The sequence below is a fragment of the Elgaria multicarinata genome, chromosome 13 (genome assembly GCF_023053635.1).
Source record: "Elgaria multicarinata webbii isolate HBS135686 ecotype San Diego chromosome 13, rElgMul1.1.pri, whole genome shotgun sequence".
In the NCBI taxonomy this organism is placed as follows: Eukaryota; Metazoa; Chordata; class Lepidosauria; order Squamata; family Anguidae; genus Elgaria; species Elgaria multicarinata.
Genome location: NC_086183.1, coordinates 35,291,918 through 35,310,460, shown reverse-complemented (window position 1 = coordinate 35,310,460; position 18,543 = coordinate 35,291,918). Strand labels below are relative to the sequence as shown.

The following is an 18,543-nucleotide window of genomic DNA, read 5'->3' as shown; positions in this document are numbered from 1 at the left end:
CCTTCCTGCATGCGTGGGCCCGGTGGGGGCGGGGTTTCCGGGAGCGCGGGCGCCGTCGGGCCTGACACGGCGGCCGCGGCGAGGAGGATGGCCCTGAGGGGGCGCCGGTAGCAGCGCCCGCAGCGGCGGCGGCAGCAGCAGCAGGTGAGGCCGGAGAGCGGCGGCGCCTGCAGGGGGGGGGGGGAGAGCGGCGGCTGCGGCCCAACGCGTCAGCCCCTCCCGCGGGGACACAATGGTATCGCCCGGCCGGGCGCCCGCGCGGAGCATTGTGGGAGGCCGCGGGGGAGCGGGAAGGCCCGGAGCCATGGCGCGGGGGGGGGGGCGCGCGGAATGGAATGGAATGGAGCGAGGCAGGCGGGGGGGGGGCTGTGCCGCCAGGGCGGGGCCAGGGGACAAGGCGGCCCGTGGGGGGGGGCAGGCAGGCGGGTGTGTGCCTCCCCCCCTCTCTCCCTTCCTCCCTCTTTGCGCGCGGAGAGGCCCCTGCCCCGAAGGGCTCCAGGCGGAGCCCCCTCCCCTCCCCTCCCCTCCTCGCCTGCCGCGGTGCTGAGGGGCTGCAGAGGCTTCGCGTCTCCTGGTGCCAGCATTGTGCGCCCCCCCCCACCGCACCTTACCCAGGTTTTGTTCTTGGGCCTACAATTCCCATCAGCCTCAGCCAGCACAGCCAGCGATGAGGCATGATGGGAGTTGCAGGGCGAAGCATCCGGAGGCCTCCTCTGGCCCATCCCGGCCTTGTGCCACGATGGATGTGTTTCCGCCCCTCCGTCCCGCGGAGACTCCGTTGCTGCCGGGCCGGGCTGGGCCGTGCAGGGAGGCGAGGCGGTGAAACGGCTTGCGGGGCTTGGCGGTGCCTGGTCCGCCCTCCCAAGGCAGCAGCACCCTGCCGCCCATGCTCCCCAGCAACTGGTGTACGTGGGTTCAGTGTCTCTGCAGCTGGAGTCAGCCTGGCCGCCGCCTCCAGGAATTTAACCAACCCCCCCTTTTAAAGCCATCCAAATTGGTGCCCGTCCCTACATCTTGTGGTAGTGAGTTCCATGGTTTAACTCCACACCGCCTGAAGAAATCCTTCTAGCTGCCTCTGATGGGTACAGGGCCTCATTCGGTCGCCACCTCAGGTGCTGCTGAGTGCAGGGACTGTCTTGCTTGCTGGTTAATAACGGTTACATCCCGCTGCCCTGCCAAACGGCTCCCTTTGGCTGTGTCTGTTCTTGGGAATGGTGCCTACATTGCCTTCCCAATAGCCCTATAAAGTCAGTGAGACAGAGGCAGAGCATCTGGGCTGCCCAGCGGTGAACTAAACCCTGGAAGTGGGGGAAGCGAGTGGGTGAAAGTTAAAAAAAAAAACCATACCCTGGCGGTGGCCAGTTGTTTTTGGAAATGGAACAGGAGGCCCGAACAGGGACAGGCGACCTGCAGCCGTGACCTAATTCCAAAGATCCCCTGTAAGCAAATCAGTTCAGACCGCTGGCAAGAAGCCCCCCCCTGTCCTCCTGTGACAGGCTGTTCAGTGTGGCCCTGCCTACCATGGGTCTGGCCCCTCCCACTGCTGGCCTTTGCCCCTCCCATGCTGGTATCTCTACCCCCCACCCCATGCTGTATTCTCCCCTGAGGGCAACTCTGCTCTGGATGGTCAACCCCTGCCTGAGATGATCCCCTTAGTCGCATCTTGCAAAGTAGTGCTGATGTTTTGTATGAGGAAGTGGACGGGGGCTGCGTGAGGCGGTGACTCCCCCCCCCGCCGCCCCCCCAGTGCTTCCTCCTGTACCTTCATCATATGAGGCGCTTTCCAGCCCTGTCCTGCCAGAAGCTGTGCTTGGTTGGGTGGTGGTGGTGGCTCTTTCTCAGAGTGGCATTTAGCACCAAGCTCTCTCTGTGTGTGTGAAGCTTTGCCTTGGATGGGGCCTGGCTCCTGTGAGCATCTCACCCCCACCCCCAGTGAGGGCACTTCTGTGGGAGCACGGGGCTGCTGGAGTGCCCCCCTCTTCCAAGGGCCTTGTTTCAGTGCCTTGCCTTTCTCTCCCCCTTGTCCATGGGCCACCGTGTGCAGTTATGACTCATGCTGGTTCTGTCCTGGTGTGTCGGCTGCGTTTGAACAGAGGTTGCCTGTTTCCAGTGTCTTGGCCCTATGCTGACCTGACATGCACGTTGGCAGGACAGTCCTGAGACGCTGCAACCTGTTGCTGCAAGATATGTGGTGCTAACAGAGTAGCAAAACTCAGAGGAGGCTCTGGGCGGCAGGGCTTGCGCCCCAGGAAGACGGCTCCTTCTGCCCCTTCCAGGGCGTGTGTGCTGGCCCAGACAGGATGCGATGGCTTCCTGGTGCGCAGCCCTGTCACTCCAGGCCGGCTTCCCTGGGAGGGTTCTTGACCCCCTGATTGAAGGCCTTGTTGGGGGATGGCCTTGCTGGTGCACCTGGGCCACAAGTGCAAGGTGCCCTGCGCTGCAGTTGGCCGGCCTTTTGCCAGCTCATTCCTTGCTTGGCACGGGGGGGGGGGGAGGGGGAAGGCGCTGGGTCTCTCCCTCCCTCGTGGACGATCTCCCCAGGTCCTAGTAGTCATAGCTCCAGCCTTCAAAAGGACTGGAACAGGTGAGTCGCTCTCTGCTGGGCTTTACTAGATTGTAAGCCTATGCGGCAGGGTCTTGCTATTTACTGTGTTATCTGTACAGCACCATGTACATCGATGGTGCTATATAAATAAATAATAATAATAATAATTTACCCTACCCAGTGCCTGTTTACCCTACCCTGTGCCTGTTTGCATTCTCTTTCCCTCCTTATTGTTTTATTGTGATTTTATTAGAATGTAAGCCTATGCGGCAGGGTCTTGCTATTTACTGTTTTACTCTGTACAGCATCATGTACATTGATGGTGCTATATAAATAAATAATAATAATCCTGCTCCCACCGCTGCGCTTGCAGCCACAGAGCCGAGTTGGGCTGCTCACTTCTCTGCCAGCTGAGCCCATTTCTGTCCACCTGTCAAGGGCCTCTGGGCAGCTGGCATTCTGGAGCCACTGTGGGGTTTTTTACCTGCCTGGGCTGCTGGGACGTGTACAGAAAACAACCTGCCTTCCGTTCCTGGCACTGTTATCTTTTCATCTGGATCCTTTGGTTGTGGGGTTTGTGTGAAGGAGTTGAGCGTTTTAATAATGGCCCACTCAGGGCACTAAAAATAACTCGGAATTGCTGTTCGACATTTAGGAAATGCGCTGGCTGGCAGGCAGGCAGGTTTCTTGCTCCGGGATGGTGTGTGTGTGTTCACTTCCGCCTTTACAGCTGCCCTTGGAATTTCTATGGGATGTAGCAACGGCTAGACTTGAGATTTCACTCTCGGGAGAGATTTTGAAGGGAAGACGGGTTTTTTTCCCTCTCTCTGAGGGTCTCTTGCCAAGTCCCTGCACAAGCCTGAAGGGGAGTATAGAAATTCACCTCTTGGGACCCCCAGGATTTAGAAAAGGGTGGATTTCACAAGTGCCACGGCCATCCCTCCCTTCCTCTTGGCCCTCTGGTGGGTTCCTGTAGGCTGTGTGTGTCAAGCCCCTGGTGGTCTTTGCATGTGTGGAAGCAGGGGACGACGACGTAGCTGCCTCTGTTCATTGCTGGTGGATCCTGATCACTTCACAGAGCCCGGATGATCCTCTGAGGAAATAGTTTTGCCCACTGTGATGAAGCGCTTTAGGTCATTGGGCGGCTGCTGCTGCTGCTGCTGCTGCAGCTCTTGTCTCTAGACCTTCTGAGGACCTGTGAGTCTCAGGGACTCTCTGTAAACTTGTGTGTTTTGGGTAAGAAGACAGAGGTCCAGAGTTTGGGGAGTGTGGAAATCAATCTGCTTTTTTAAAAATCTGGGCCAAAATGCACCCAAAATACAAAAGCTTAAAAAGAACAAAAAGTGTTTCCTTTTTGACAGGCGTAAGCTGCAGTGTTGGGGTTAATGGGGGTGGGGGGGCGGCACCAGTGCTCCCTAAGCCCAGTTTGCCACTTGCAAGCCCGCCCCCACCCCCAGCCTCATTGCTGTGGGCCTCCTCCCCTCGCCAGTTGCTAGCCGTTACTCTTCCTTCGCCGTTGCTCCGGCATTTGTGCTTTTGGCAAAACGTGGCTGTGTGTGGAAAGTGCTGCTTGAACTTCCTGATCCTCCAGTGGGGTGGGGTGGGGGGCTGCGGTGAAGGAAGGGGGCTCCGTCTGTCCTCAGAAGCTTTAACCTCTGCAGGTTGTTGTGGGAGAAACAGAGCTGGCTGCCGTTAGGGTCCCATGGGTGCTTGTGATTCCTCTGAGTCCGTGTGATGGCCTGGGCCAGCGTCCCCGGGCCAAGTTGCTTGCGTAGCAAGGGGCTCCCGCGCCCAATAGGAGGTGGGTTCGCACTCTTCCGGCCGTCACCCCAGGAGACCCTCAAACACCCTGGAGAGCGCCGGGCTCTCTTCTGGGCAGCGGCAGCGGCAGTTCCTGCTGCCTCCTGGCTTTCGCAGAGGCTGTGGCGCTGTGCTGCTGCTTCCCCAGCCTCAGGGGCAGCGTGAGGCTCCCGCCTGTAAAGGGCTGAGGCAGACCCACTTCACAGAGGGCAACTGAAATGGTCCATGGGCTGGAGCAACTTCTCCCGTGGGAGGGGAGGTTAAATCTGCTGGGATTGTTTAGCTTGGGGTGGGGAAAGGCCAGAAAGGGGAGGCATGATAGAGGTGTATGAAGTTATGCAGCGTGTGGAGAAAGTGCACAGGGAGGCAGCTTTCTCCTGCTTTCAAAACGCTAGAACCCTACGGGGTCACCCCATGAAGCTGATTGGTGGGAGATTCAGGGCAGATAAAAGGAAGGACTTCTTCGCATAACACGTAAGGTAAACGACAGAATTCATTTCCAGAACATGTAGTGATGGCCACCAATCTGGATGGCTTTAAAAGTGGGTTAGATAAAATTCTGGAGAAGATTATCAATGGCTACGAGTCCTGATAGTTATATGTGACCTCCAGTATCAGAGTAAGGCTTCCTAGCTACACCAGTTGCTGGGGAACATGGGTGGGAGGGTGCTGTTGCCCTCATGTTCTGCTTGTGGGTCCTTGGTCGACAGCTGCTAGGCCAATGTGTGAACAGAGTGCTGGACTAGAAGGACCCTTGGTCTGATACAGGACTGTTATTACGTTCACAAAGAAACAGTGGTGGGCCGCATTACAGCCTGGGCCATGGCCTCTGGGGTCCCCCAGGACTTTATTCTGGAGCTGTGGGGTTCGGTCTCAGCACTCTGCTGAGGATACCCAGCGCTGTCTCTTTGTCAGCTGATGCCAAGTAGGCTCTGGAAGTCCTGCCTGGGCATCAGCGATGGAGTGGGTGTGGGTTGAGAAGCTGAGGCTCCATCCAGATAAGGCGGAAGTAGTGCTGGTCAGTAGACAAATCTGCAGTTGAAGTCTGCAGCCTGTTCTGGATGGGGTGTCGCTCCCTCTGCAGGATCAGGTTCCCAGCCTGGAGGTGTGTCTGGACCCAGCATTGCTCTTGGAGGGGAGGGTCAGGTGGCTGTTTGCGCCCCTTCTTAGAGAAGGCAGATCCGGCTACAGTGATCTAGACCTTAATGACCTGCAACACGCGTGGGGCTGCCCTTGAAGAATGTTTGGAAACTGCAGCTAGAGCAAAATGCAGCAGCCAATTGCTTCCTGGTGTTCGCTTTGTTGACCATATTATGCTGGTCTTGTATCAGCTGCACTGGCTGCTGGTCTGTTCCCCGGACACAGATCAGCAGCCTCTAAAGCCCTAAACGGCCCCTTTGCTTGTCTCCCCACCAAGAGAGGCTTGGTTGCGGAGAACATGGGGCCGGGCCTTCTCTGTGGCAGCCCCCACCTGTGGAAGTCTCTCCTGAGGGATGTTAAGCGGGGGGGGCACCCCCTCTGTTCAGTTTAAAGTGGGTTATTTAAACCTTTTTGTATTGAATGGCTTTTTAGAATTTTAAATCTCGTGGCTCCACACTCTGTTTTAAAGATTCTCTCCTGCTCTCAATTTCTGCTTTTAGTGCTGTTTTAAAGTTTTCAGATTGTTTGTAACATTTTGAATTTTTCTAACTTGTTTTTTACGTTTTAACTGTGACCGCTGTCGGGGGCCTGGCGTGGGCCGAAAGGTGGCTCCTGCGTGCCTGGTTGGCGATGGTGCCGGTGCTGGGCCCTTCCCCTTCCCAGGCTCGGACTGAGGCCCAGGCGCGCTTGGAGCGAGTTCCGGCTGGGCTGTGTCAGGCGCATGTCCTTGGGGAAAGCTCACAGCCAGACTCCGTTTTGGTTTTACCTCTGGTTCTCCTACCTGAAGGGGGAGATTGGACTGGCTCTGAGGTTGCGCGGGGTTCAGGCCTGAGCTTGAGGAGGGGAGGTGGCTCAATTCATTTGGTGCCGTACGTATGATTCCTCGGGTTGGCAGCAGTGCTGGGGCCGGAGGAGGGGAATCGCCTCCCCTGAGTTCCCCTGAGGCAGGTTAGCCCCCTGCCCGCCGGCCTGCCTGCCTGCCTGCCGTCAGGCGCACTCAGCGCAACCCGTCTCTGTGTTTTCTTCCTCCCCAGCATCCAGGTCCCCTCCCCTCCCCTCCCCTCCCATTCCACAGGGTCACATCCTGGAGTGCGTAAACAACTCTGGTAGCTTGCAGTGTCTGAGTCACACATGCTCCGCGAGTCAACAAGCTTCCCCCCCCCTCGCCTGCCTGCCTTCCTCCCCCCACGTGGGATGAGCGTGCCGCTCTTGCGTGTGCAGCCAGGGCCGTCGGGAGAGGAGTCGGGATTTAGCTGCGTTCTCTCCAGCCGGCAGCTGTCCCCTGGTGTTGCCGTTGGGGCGGGGAAGTGGCTAGGAGGCCCGGGCAGGAGGGGCAGGGCGGGGCGGGGGGTGCTTTGCCCTTGTAAGAGGCAGGGCGGAGCCCCCCCCGCAGTCCCTGTTCAGAGAGAGAGAGAGAGCGCGTATGGGCCTCCGTGGGGGCAGGCCTGTCACAACGTTGGCATCACTGTTGGTCTCGGCCTCTGTGGCACCTGCAGGCGCCGTCACATCTTTGCGCAAGCGTCTTCCTGGGGCGGGCTTCCCTTCGGAACCCCCCAGCGTCAACAGCCAGAAGAAAACACAAACGACGTCTCTCATTCCCAAGTGTGATTTTTTCAAGCAGCCGGGGAGGTTCCAGGGATCCCCGCCGATCCCTCCGTCTCTCAGCATGGTTGCTGTGCAGGTGTTGGGACGGCGGAGAGGGCGCTGGCTGCTGGTTGCTTCACCCGTGCCGGATGGAGGCTGCGCTTTCTCCATGCTGACTGGGGAGGCCCGAGCTGCAGGAGTTTCTCCTGGGGCTGCCCAGGCGCTCTCTCCATGGACAGTCTGTTCCTGCATGTGGGATCGTCCAGCAGCAGCAGAACTTCCCTGCAGGCTTGGGCCAGGGCAAAGGCCCATCTAGGCCCGCTGCCCGGGGGAAGCCTGCGAGCTGAAGGCCAGGGCAGAAGTGGCCTCCCGTGGTGTGTTCCCGGACTCTGGCCAGTCCCGCATTCGCGCACGCGTGGGGCCCTGCGTGATGGCCGATGGCCGCTCCAGCCTTCCCTTCACCCTGGCATGCCAGGTCTCTGTGCAAAGGTAGGGTGAGCCTTTAAACCTGTGATCCCACGTGCACACGCACACAGTCGTGGGGCGGGGCGGAAGTCTGTGCCGTGAGATTGTTCTGAGGGTAGCTCAGCCCTCGCCTCTTGTCTGTGTCGTCCAAAGGTGCTCATCAGGAGGGAAGGGGGGGCTTCCTTGCCTTCACCGTCTTCCGGTTCTGGCTTTTCCTGCAGGGCAGTCCGTGGGGCTGTAGATGGGCCTGTGGAGGAGAAGCTTGAGCTCAGAGCTTTGCGGGCGCCTCGGAGCGTCTTGTGTGCCAGTCGACTCCCCCCCCCCCCGGCACCACCTTTAGCAAAAGGCAGGATGCTTGAAGCCCACCATGTTACCCCTGACGTAATTCTGCATTGCACCTCCAACTGGCCAGGGAGGCTTGTGGGCAGCCCCCTTCTGCCTCTCCGGCTGGCGGTGCCTTTGGCTAGTCTTTGACCCCCACCCCGCGTTAATCCCATCAGGTGCCTAGGATTAATCTCTCTCTCTAGCTGTTTGTTTTTGCTGCAAGGGTTCCTTGATCTGAGCCTGTGCAGCTCCTTCGAAGGCCCCTTATCTGCCGCTCCTCTGCATCGCGTCTGATACGAAGACGAGGCACCGGGGCAGATAAGGCCGAAAGGGAAGTTGAAAACCTCATGGGGGTGGGGGAGCTTCTGCCCAGCTGCCCCTAGGATCCAGAAACGTAGTCAGATGGGGGGGCAGGGGGGGGCTGCCGCCTTCCCCATCCACTGACATTATAATACTTGCCCTACTGAGAATGGGGGCAGCTCCATAGGCATGCTGGGCCCGGGCTTCAGACTCTGCGGGAGCACCTGCAGCTGGGGAGGCCTGGGGCTGCTGTGGGACCTGCCAGTCCCTTAGACCCGAGACATCTGGCCGTTCCACAGTTCCTGGTGAGGTGCTCGGGTCGGTGCCTGGCTTGGCTCTATCGAGGGATCGGCCATGGCCACGCATTGAGCTCACTCTGCAATGCTGAAGAGACCGGAAGCGTGGCTGGTGGAAGGCAGGCTGCCTGGGGCCAAGCGGCGTCACTCGGGAGATCACCCCACCCCCAGCTCCTGGGAGCCTGCTCTCCCCCAGTTCCCTGGACAGACCCTTTTCTCTTCTCTCCTGCAGGTCACCAATCCAGCCCAGTCCAGCTGGCAGGATCTAGCCCCTGTCGGCACCACGCTGCCTCGTCAACATGAACGAGGTGTCGGTCGTCAAGGAGGGATGGCTGCACAAGAGAGGTGAGCGGAGGGGAGCGTGGCTAGGTCTGTGCATGCCTGGGGGTGGCGCTCTCTCCCCTGAGGTGCCTGTCCTATGCTCTGTGCGGACAGGCACAGCCTTGTGCTGCCTGGCAGCTTGAGTGGGAGCGGTTAGCTAGGCAGGTGCTTGCTTTGCGCCTGAGGCCACCGGGTTCTCTTGGAGGGCCTCTGGGGGCCTCTTGCCTTCCGGCCCTTTCTAGCAAGCAGTTTGTAGCTGTGCTGAGGGCAGCAAGGAAGAGGGCAGCATGTGCCGGGCTTGTCTGTGACAGACGAGAAGGAGCCCCATGGAATTCACAAGGGGCACACGTAACAGAAGTGGGATAAGATGAGGAGAACTCCTTCTCAGCCGGTGTGGCTTTCTTCAGCGGCAGCCGCCTTGTGCTGTGCGCAGTTGGGTGGCAGAGCCGGCTTCCCTCGTCCTTGTTAGCATTAGGAGAATGCGCGCGGGGAGGCAGTGGGGCAGCTGCAGGACCTGGATGGCCAGTGGCACTGCCCCTGTTTGCAGCAGGTACGTGCACAGCAAGAGCGGTGAGTCTGGGCACCAGCCGGTCAGTCCTGAAATGCCTCTCCGTCCCTCTGCAGGTCCTCCCCGCCCCAGCAGCCTCAGCTGTTCCCTGCTCTGCTTCCCCTTGTGCCTCTTCCCTGCAGACAAATATAGATGGCAGGTGGCAGCATCTGGCCGGCGTGGAGGCTATTTTGGGGCCTGGGCCAGGCGGAGGGAAGCCCCCGTTGCTGCGTGTGTTCTGTGTTGCCATGAGAAAAACCGGGGCTTTAGTGTGAAGCGAAGGTGCCCTGCGAGTCCTGGCGTTCGTATGCCGGAGGGCAGCTTGGCCGTGGCAAAGCAGCGCCTGAGAGGAGTGTGCTTGCCAGAAGTCAAGGAAGGCAGCAACTCCAGAGCGCTGCGGGGAGGGGGTGGCAGGGCTCGCTGGACCCATGTCCCTGCAGCTCCCGCCCCACCCAGGCCTCTGGAGGGGCTCCTTTGGGCAGACCCCTGTGTTTCCAGGCTTCTCTTTCGGAAGGCAAAGGTGCCGCGGGGCTCCTTGGAAGGGGCGGGTCTGTGCCCTGCCTGCCTGCTGCCGCTGTGGCGCAGGTGTGGGCCCCGAAGCTTCCAGCTTGCCCTGCCGCCTTCCGGGTCCTAAGCAGCGCTCCTTGGGGGTCTCCCCAACGACCTCCTTGAGGAAGTAGGAAGGCGCAGTTGCTGCTTTGAGCCCTTAACTTGCCCGTTGGGTGGCCGGGGCAAGGCCGGCAAGCCGGGGCAAAGGGCCCTGCAGCAGCCAAAGGGCTCCTTCCACGCCGGCAGAAGGATGAGTGACGGGGGGCGGATGGGAAAGAGATGCCAGCCGGCTGCTTGGAAGCCTTGTCAGGCCACGCCTGTGCAGCTCTGCTGCTCCCTCCCTGCTAGCGCTTGCAGACGTGCCCCGCTATGCAAGCCTGATTCCAGGTTGCTTGCAGGGACGGATAGGGCAGGACGCGGATGTCTCGGCCCGTGTTGGCCAGTCACAGCGAGCAGAGCAAGAGACACTTTGCCAACTGCAGACAAGAGGCGCTGCTGGGCCGCTCCAGGGGTGCTGCGGTTGGGCACCAGCGGAGGCAGGTGCCAGGCAGAGCGCTAACTGGGTCGGCAGCTGTGCCAAGGGCCGTTACGAAGGCAGCCCCCAGGAAGCCAGATGCTGGCCGGACATCAGGGAAAACCTCCTTACTGTTAGAGCAGTACGACAGTGGAACGCATGACCTGGGGAGGTGGTGGGCTCTCTCACTTTAGAGGCCTTCAAGAGGCAGCCGGACAGCCATCTGCCAGGGATGCTTTAAGGTGGATTCCTGCATTGAGCCGGGACGGGTGGGGGGAGAGTTTGAACTTGATGGCCTTAGAGGCCTTTTCCAAGTCTGCTGTTCTACGATTCTGTGACCGGACCTTTCTGCTTTCCAGGTGAATACATCAAAACCTGGAGGCCCAGGTACTTCCTCCTGAAGAGCGATGGGTCTTTCATTGGGTACAAGGAGAAGCCTGAAACGTCAGACCACAACTTGCCCCCATTGAATGATTTCTCTGTGGCAGGTGCGTTACACCCATCAACCTGGGAGCTATCAGGCGAGGAGGCTCAGTGGGGGCAGGCTGCTTTCCTGGGGCTACAGGCCACTTGGAAGCAGAGCTCCAAGAAATGGGAATCCCCCCTTCTCTCCTCCTTTCATGCTGGGCCTGGGGATGTATCGTGTCCACGTGCCTTGGTGGAGGTCATGTGGTGCTAGGGCATGGGAGGGGCGAGGAAGCCCCCACCCCCGGTTTGGCCCTGCGTGTGAGATGGAGGGTGTGGGTTTCCAGCCCCCTTGGAGGCGGCAGAGTGGGATTGCCCCATGGGCTGACCGGGCCTCTGTCTTGCTGGTGCCTCTTGGCTCTCTCCCTCCAAGGGCAAGGCGAGGGGTTGTTCCCCGTCCAGACTGAATGGTGACCTGTCTCAGGAAGGGAGGGCTCTTCCCACCCTCGTGTGCAGACTGCAGGCTGTGCCGGGCAGGAGGGGCAGCGGGCAGAGCCCCAGGACCCACTCTGGCTGTCTGCACATGTAGCTCTTGAGACAGGGTCCTGAGCCAGGCAAGAAACTGCCACGTGCATCTGTGTGTGCGCGCACGCACCTCCGTAAGAGTTTGAGAGGGAAGAATCACTAGGAGGTGTTCTCTTAGAGGACCCCCCCAATCCAGGCCACTTCTCCTCCTCCCCCCACCTCCCAGAATGCCAGTTGATGAAAGTCGAGCGTCCACGGCCCAACACCTTCATCATCCGCTGTTTGCAATGGACAACAGTCATTGAAAGGACGTTCCACGTGGACTCTCCAGACGAAAGGTAAGTGGGCTGAACGTGGCTTCCAGCCGGCCGCTCTCCGGACTCCGGTGGCATCCGGTATCTTCCCATCGTGCGACTTGTTTCCGCACGGAGAAGGCTGGCCCCCGTTTGTCCCCAGCATCTGGGAGGCAAACGGGTTTTATCCCTGCCTGTTGAAACGCTCTTTCGGCGCTGACGGCTGTTGACCCGCCTGTAGCAGCATTGCCTCAGTTGGCGTCTGCAGGCCTCCAGGCCAGGAGTGGCCGTGAAGTCCAGCTGCTCGCTGCCATGCTTTGCTTGAATCCTTGTTCTTTGGCCCCTCACTGGCCTGTGTTGTCCCCAGGGAGGAGTGGATCCGGGCCATCCAGATGGTGGCCAACAGCTTAAAGAACCAAGAGCCGGAAGAGGACAGGATGGAGTACAAGTGTGGCTCCCCGAGTGACAGCACGGGGGCCGAGGAGATGGAGGTGGCCGTGTCCAAAGCCCGGGCCAAGGCGGTAAGGACGGGGGGCTGGCTGGAGGGGAGTCTGTGCCGCGGGTCGAGCGCTAACCGGGTCCCCGGGGAATGCTGCAAGCTCCGGGGGTGGACTCAGGATGTTACGTCCTCCTCCGTTCGGAAGGCCCTGCGGCAATCGCGTCAGCGGGTGTGGACGGTTTTGCTCAGTGAGCTCTGTCGCTGTTGTTTTTGTTCAAAGACCATGAATGACTTTGACTACCTGAAGCTCCTTGGCAAGGGCACTTTTGGGAAAGTCATCCTCGTGAGGGAGAAGGCCACGGGGCGCTACTACGCCATGAAGATCCTGCGCAAAGAAGTCATTATTGCCAAGGTACAGGCCAGCGCCACAGCTTCCGCCACCGGGGACAGGCGCGTCGTGAGTTGGGGGTGGGGGGTGCGAAGGAGGCAGAATTCATGTTCTCCAGGCTAAAGAGCAAGTGATAAAGCTCCTTCTCAGAAGACGCTGCTGCGTGAAATGCTTGGGAGGATTGCAAATACGGTGGCGGCGGCGGCCTGTCGGGGTGGTGATCCTGGAGGGAAGCAGCAGCCCATGTTTTAAGCGAGTGGAGCTCAAATGTTTTGTATCAGGGTTTTTAGGCTCCCGCATTGATGGTAGTTCCAGTGTCCTGTTGAGAGACCGGCCGGCCACGTGCCCTGAGGCCTCCCTCCCTCCCTCCCTTCTGCAGCCTGCGGCCCACCCCCACCCCGGTCTCCCCCTCCCCAGCTGCCAGTATTTGCTGTGCTGCGCGCACCCCCCACTAGCCGCTTCACTATGACCAATTGTAACTTTTCTGCCACTGGCAGAAGTTGGAGCCTTTCGTGCTTCTCCCGCCTTCTCTCTGAGTCGCCCTGAAGTTTCAGGGATGCTGATTTAAAGTCCTGCCACTAACCGGAGATGTGCTGTGTTCCTTTGCTTCCACCCGGAAGGCAGCAGCTTGGAAGGCAGAGGTGGATGACGCGGCTCCCAGCCTCAGGACTGGGGTGGGGGGGTTGGTGGGGGGGCTGCGTTATATAGCTGGCGACATTTTAATGGTGCAGTTCTGGTGACAATGCTTTTCTGTCTTTTGGAGGACGAAGTGGCCCACACCGTCACAGAGAGCCGGGTCCTGCAGAACACGAGGCATCCCTTTCTCACGGTACAGACATTGGGGAGCAGGGGCTCTCGCCTGGCCAGCTCAGCATCCGTCCGTCCCCCGGCCTTGATTTAGCAGGCGGGCGGCTCTCAGGCTAGCGGCATTGCAAGGAAAGGTGTCGTGCTCCATTCCTCTCAGCACAGACAGCCTAGCTGAGCCCAGCCTTCATCTTGCTTGGCAAAATGCTCCGAGCGGCGTGCAGATGTTTCCTCCTTTGTCCTGCGCCTCTGCCTTCTGCAAGGCCAGGCAGCCCCGAGTCAGTGGGGCCCAGTGTGCCCCGCCTCCGGCGCACCCACCGTGGGCGGGCTAGGAAGCCCAAGGAGCCGTGCAGGCTGGCTGGCCATCCGGCCGGCCGTGGTAGTCCTATCCGCTAGAATGCCTCGATGCCCTTCCTTTGCGCTAGACTAGCTGGCCCACAAGGGCACCTGCATGGCCGCTGCCTGGAGTGTGTGAGTGAGCTGGGACACTTGAATGGGAGGCCCCTTCTTACTGACTATTATTTATTTACTACATTTATATACCACCCCATAGCCGAAGCTCTCTGGGCGGTTTACAGAAGTTAAAAATAGTGAATATATAACTTAAAACCATAAAAAGCTTAAAATACAAACAAAAACAGACAATACCCATTTAAAAACAACTGTTCTCTGGCCTCTCCTGCGCTTGAAAGGGGAAAGTCCGATGGCTGTTTCTCTTCACTTGCATTTCTAGGCCCTGAAGTACGCGTTCCAGACCAACGACCGCCTGTGCTTCGTCATGGAATACGCCAACGGAGGGGAGGTGGGTGTCAGCCCTGTGAGGCGCCCAGTCTGGCTGTGTGCTGTGCAGGGGGGCTGCTCCGGACCCCCACAGCCCCTGCCCCAACCAAGGGCACCCTGGGGGAAGAAGGGCTGTCCCGCAAGCCTGTTGCGTGTAGCGCTGCCCCTTCCTAGCCCAGGATGGCGTCTTGCGGGAGGGAGGTGGAGGTGAGCCTCCGCACGGGCTGAGCGCAGGGCTGCCTGTAGGCCTGCGGGGGAGGGCGTGGGCGGGCCCACGGCCGTGTCACTTGGGCCGCTGCTGCGCATCATTCCTGCCGCTCATCTCTCCCCTCCCTCCCTCCCTCCCCCCCAGCTGTTTTTCCACCTTTCAAGAGAGCGTGTCTTCACGGAGGACCGTGCCCGTTTCTACGGGGCTGAGATTGTTTCTGCCCTGGAGTATCTCCACTCCCGGGATGTTGTTTACCGTGACATCAAGGTAATGCTGCGCTGCGCAGCCTCTGCAACTCTGCTCATGGACCAACTGCCTGCCCGCCTGTCTCGAAGCTGGGCGAGGTGGACAGGAATGCTGCCGCCGCCGCGTTTGTGCTCCCGTCTCCCGTGCGCCATTCCTGGGCCAGGGGCTGAAGCGTGTGGTGGTGCCTGAGCTCCAGGCGGGGCGGAGGAGGGGGCTTCCCTCCACTCAGGGCTGACTATGGGACGGAGGCGGCGGCATTTCAGTTGGGGTGCCCCCTGCAGAGGGGTAAAGCTGCTGACCCTAACCCCAAAGCCTGCCTAAGTCCAACGTGCTGCTCGCATCGTGGCCAACCAGAGGCCCGTGGGAAGGCGTTGTCCGGGAAAGGGGCCCGGCTTTAGAACCCTCCTGCTTGTGTTCTCTGGGAACGGGCAGCCAAAGCGATCAGGGGGCAGCAGCAGCAGCAGCAGCTCCTGTCGGAGGAAAGGCGGCGTTCGAAGGCGTTTAGAAACAGGCTGAATAACGGGAGACGTGATAGAGGCGCATAACATTATGCGTAGTGTGAAGAAAATGGAGAGGGAGACATTTTTCTCCTTCGTGGTGCTAGAACTCAGTGGAGCCGTCCAATGAAATTGAATGATAAAAGAGATTCAGGACAGGCAGAAGGAAGCCCCCCTTCACAGAGCGCGTCGTTCAGCTGTGGAATTAGCCCCCCCCCCCCAATGTCGGGATGGCCACTAACATGAACCACTTTATAAGGGGATTGGAGGAATTCACGGCAGAGGAGAAGGCTGGCCACGGCCGATAGTCATGGTGCCTCCCGTCTGATCTGGCTTCAGGGCTCTTCTGAGGTTCTTCATAATAAACCTGTTCTGTAGGGTCAGCCCACTGGCAACGTTCCGCACCCGCTGCAGAGCCCAAACGCTTCTCGAAGGCGGCCAGTGCCTGGCCATGGTTTGGGTGGGTGGGTGCTCCGGCAGGGCCCGTGTCGCCCCGGCCAAGTCTGCCTTCCGTTGCCTCGTGGGTCTCCTCAGCGCTTTGGGGCCTGCCGCTCCCAGCCATTTAGAGTGAAGGGGTGTTGCAGTTTGGCCCTACGGTGTCCCCGAGGGCAGGGGGAGGGAGGAGGATCTTGCTCTGCCTTCTGTGTCCTTGGCAGGCAGCTGACCCACCTTTGTGCCTTCTTCCAGCTGGAGAATCTTATGCTGGATAAAGATGGACACATAAAAATCACCGACTTTGGCTTGTGTAAGGAAGGCATCACTGATGGCGCCACAATGAAGACCTTCTGTGGGACCCCTGAGTACTTGGCCCCTGAGGTATTGCAAATGGCCTTCTGCCTGTGGGCTGCCTGCCAAAACGCGTCTCGGCCCACACAAGGGCGGGGGGCATCGAGGGCCTGCTCTCCTGGGCAGAACGGGATGCTGAGGGGGAGGGGGCGGGGCAGCCTCTAAGCTGCTCTGATTGGATGGACTACTCACCATGGCTGTAGGGGGGCTGCTGTGGCCGCAAGGTTTCCATGCGCTACTGGGAAGAACTGGGGGGGGGAGTTGAACCTGCCCCAGAAACGAGGCTTCCCCCTCTTCCCAAAATGCTGGCCACTCACTTCTTCTTCCTCTCCCCCCCCCCCCCCCCCCGGTCAGGTGCTGGAGGACAATGACTACGGGCGGGCCGTGGACTGGTGGGGCTTGGGCGTGGTCATGTATGAGATGATGTGCGGCCGCCTCCCCTTCTACAACCAGGACCACGAGCGCCTCTTTGAGCTCATTCTCATGGAGGAAATCCGCTTCCCACGCACACTCAGCCCCGAGGCCAAGGCCCTGCTGGCTGGCCTACTCAAGAAGGACCCCAAGCAGAGGTGAGCAGCGCTGGCGATGGATCCGTGCCTTGCTAGGGCAGCCTTGGCGCAGGGCCCGTCAGTGGCGCCAGCAGCACCCGGCTCAGCCGCCTGCCCCCTGTAGTTCAGCAGGACGTCACCATTAGTCAAACGCTTGCAAAGTTCATTGTGTTGGCTGGAACGTGGAGGGCCTGGCTGGGATTGGGATGTTTTGGCAGGGGGGTGGGGAGGGGAGCCTATTCTGAGTGGAGGAGGGATTTGGGAGGGGTGCACCGAGGCTGAGGGGCAGCGTCTGGAGCTCCAGATCCACCGGCCGGTGGAATTCTCCCTGCCTGCCTTCTACTGCAACTCCTGGCTGCCCCCATAAGGGAGCTCTCAGCAAGTTAGGGACGGGTGCTGCCGCTTGGTCATCTTGGACCCCAGAGTTCTCCCTCCCTCCCTCCCTCCCACCCCCAGGCCACGTCTCTCGAGCTTCCAGGACAGGGATAACTGAACCCTTTGTGCCCACAGGCTGGGGGGCGGCCCCAACGATGCCAAGGAGGTGATGGAGCACCGTTTCTTCGCTGCCATTAACTGGCAGGATGTGGTTCAAAAAAAGGTAATGTGCAGACCATCGCCTGGTCCTGTGATGCTCTGCCTCAGAATCAGAGAATTGTGGACTTGGAAGGGTCACCAAGGACCATCTAGTCCAACCCTCTGCAATGTGCAGGAAACCCCATTCAGCCCTCCGTGAGAGGCGGCTCTCCGGCCTCTTCTTAAAAACCTCCAGAGATGGAGAACCCACAACCTCCGTAGGGTTCACCTCTTGTATAGATCTTACCGTCAGGAAGGTTTTCCTTATATTTAATCGGAATCTAGGTAGCTGTAACTTGTGCCCATTCTTTCTGGTCCTGATTTCTGCAGCCATGAAAATTAGCTCTTGACCCTCTTTTCTGTGGCTCCCTTTTAGGCACCTGAACGTTGCTGACATATCTCCCCTCAGTCTCTTTTTGTCCAGACTAAACAACCCAAGTTCCTTCAGCCTGTCCTCGTCAGGCACATCCTCAAGTTCCTGTATCATCTTTGTTGTCCTCCTCTGAATCTGTTCTCACCTGTGCCCAGAACTGTACACAGTACTCCATGCGTGGCCTCACTAGGGCCGAGTAGAGAGGAATCCGGACCTCACGCGTCTTTCATGCAATGCTGCTTCTGACGCAGCCCAGAACAGCGCCAGCCTTTTCTAGCGGCCGTCTTGCACTCCTGACTCATGTTCAGGCTGCTGTCAACCACATCCAAAGCCCCCTCCACTGCAGTGCTCCCGAGCCACGAATCCCCCCCTCCGTCGTGTGCGTGGACCGTACGTTTTCCCTCCCTAAGTGTCATGCCTGACATTTCTCCCGCTTAAAGGACATCCTGTTCCTCTCTGCTCGGTCTTCCAACCTGTCCAGATCAGATTGCCCTCTCATTCTGTCCTCATGAGTGCGGTGAGCCAGTCTGGAGAGCAGTTTGCTCAGCTCCAGATGCCGCCGTTTTGCTGAGCCCCTGCAGCTGTCATTGTATCCTTCAAGCAGCTTGGGGGCAGGGTAGTAACGCCGGGTGTGTGGGGTGGGGTGCGGATGCGAGTCCTGGGGCTCTTTGTGACCCAACCGGCCTCTTCCCTCTCAGCTCACGCCACCCTTCAAGCCCCAAGTGACGTCTGAAATTGACACGCGGTACTTTGATGATGAGTTCACGGCGCAGTCGATAACCATCACCCCACCTGACCGATGTGAGTAGGGGGCCCCATTCCTCCCCCCTTCTTAAATATGTTGACCTCTCCTCCTTTGGCACTAGGGCTGGGGGCTGGGGGTTAACGTCAAGGCCGTTCTTGTCCAGCCCCCTCAGGGGCTCCCCTCCCTTCTTCCCTGGCTGTGAGCCCCTCTCTGCTCTCCTTGTCCGCAGATGACAGCCTGGACGCCCTGGACGCCGACCAGAGGACCCACTTCCCCCAGTTCTCCTACTCAGCAAGCATACGGGAATAGGGTGGCGGCCGTCCCATGGTGCACCCACAGGAGGAGAGACAGTGGGGTTGCCGAGCAGCAGGACTCAGGGGGCCGAGGGGAGGGGGGGTTTCTGGCTCCCCCCCTCCGGTCCTTCAGTGCCTCAGCTTCTGGAGGCACCAAGCAGAGGTCTCTGGCCTGCCACACGCGGCCTCCAACAGCTGGGCAGCGAAGTGGGGCAGGGGGCAGACGGTTCTGCATTTCCCACCAGTGGAGCCGCT

The 18,543-nt window shown here is 59.6% G+C and overlaps 1 protein-coding gene across 1 annotated transcript; it reads left to right on the top strand.

The window, feature by feature from the left end:
• AKT2 (AKT serine/threonine kinase 2) lies at positions 1-18,543 on the top strand. The gene is made up of 14 exons (XM_063140686.1): positions 1-144; positions 8,687-8,799; positions 10,745-10,873; positions 11,542-11,653; positions 11,976-12,129; positions 12,328-12,459; positions 13,199-13,264; positions 13,973-14,041; positions 14,372-14,494; positions 15,658-15,786; positions 16,111-16,325; positions 16,815-16,902; positions 17,949-18,051; positions 18,225-18,543. Exons 2-14 carry the CDS (start codon positions 8,754-8,756, stop codon positions 18,302-18,304), a joined length of 1,446 nt encoding a protein of 481 aa, XP_062996756.1. The 5' UTR covers positions 1-144; positions 8,687-8,753; the 3' UTR covers positions 18,305-18,543.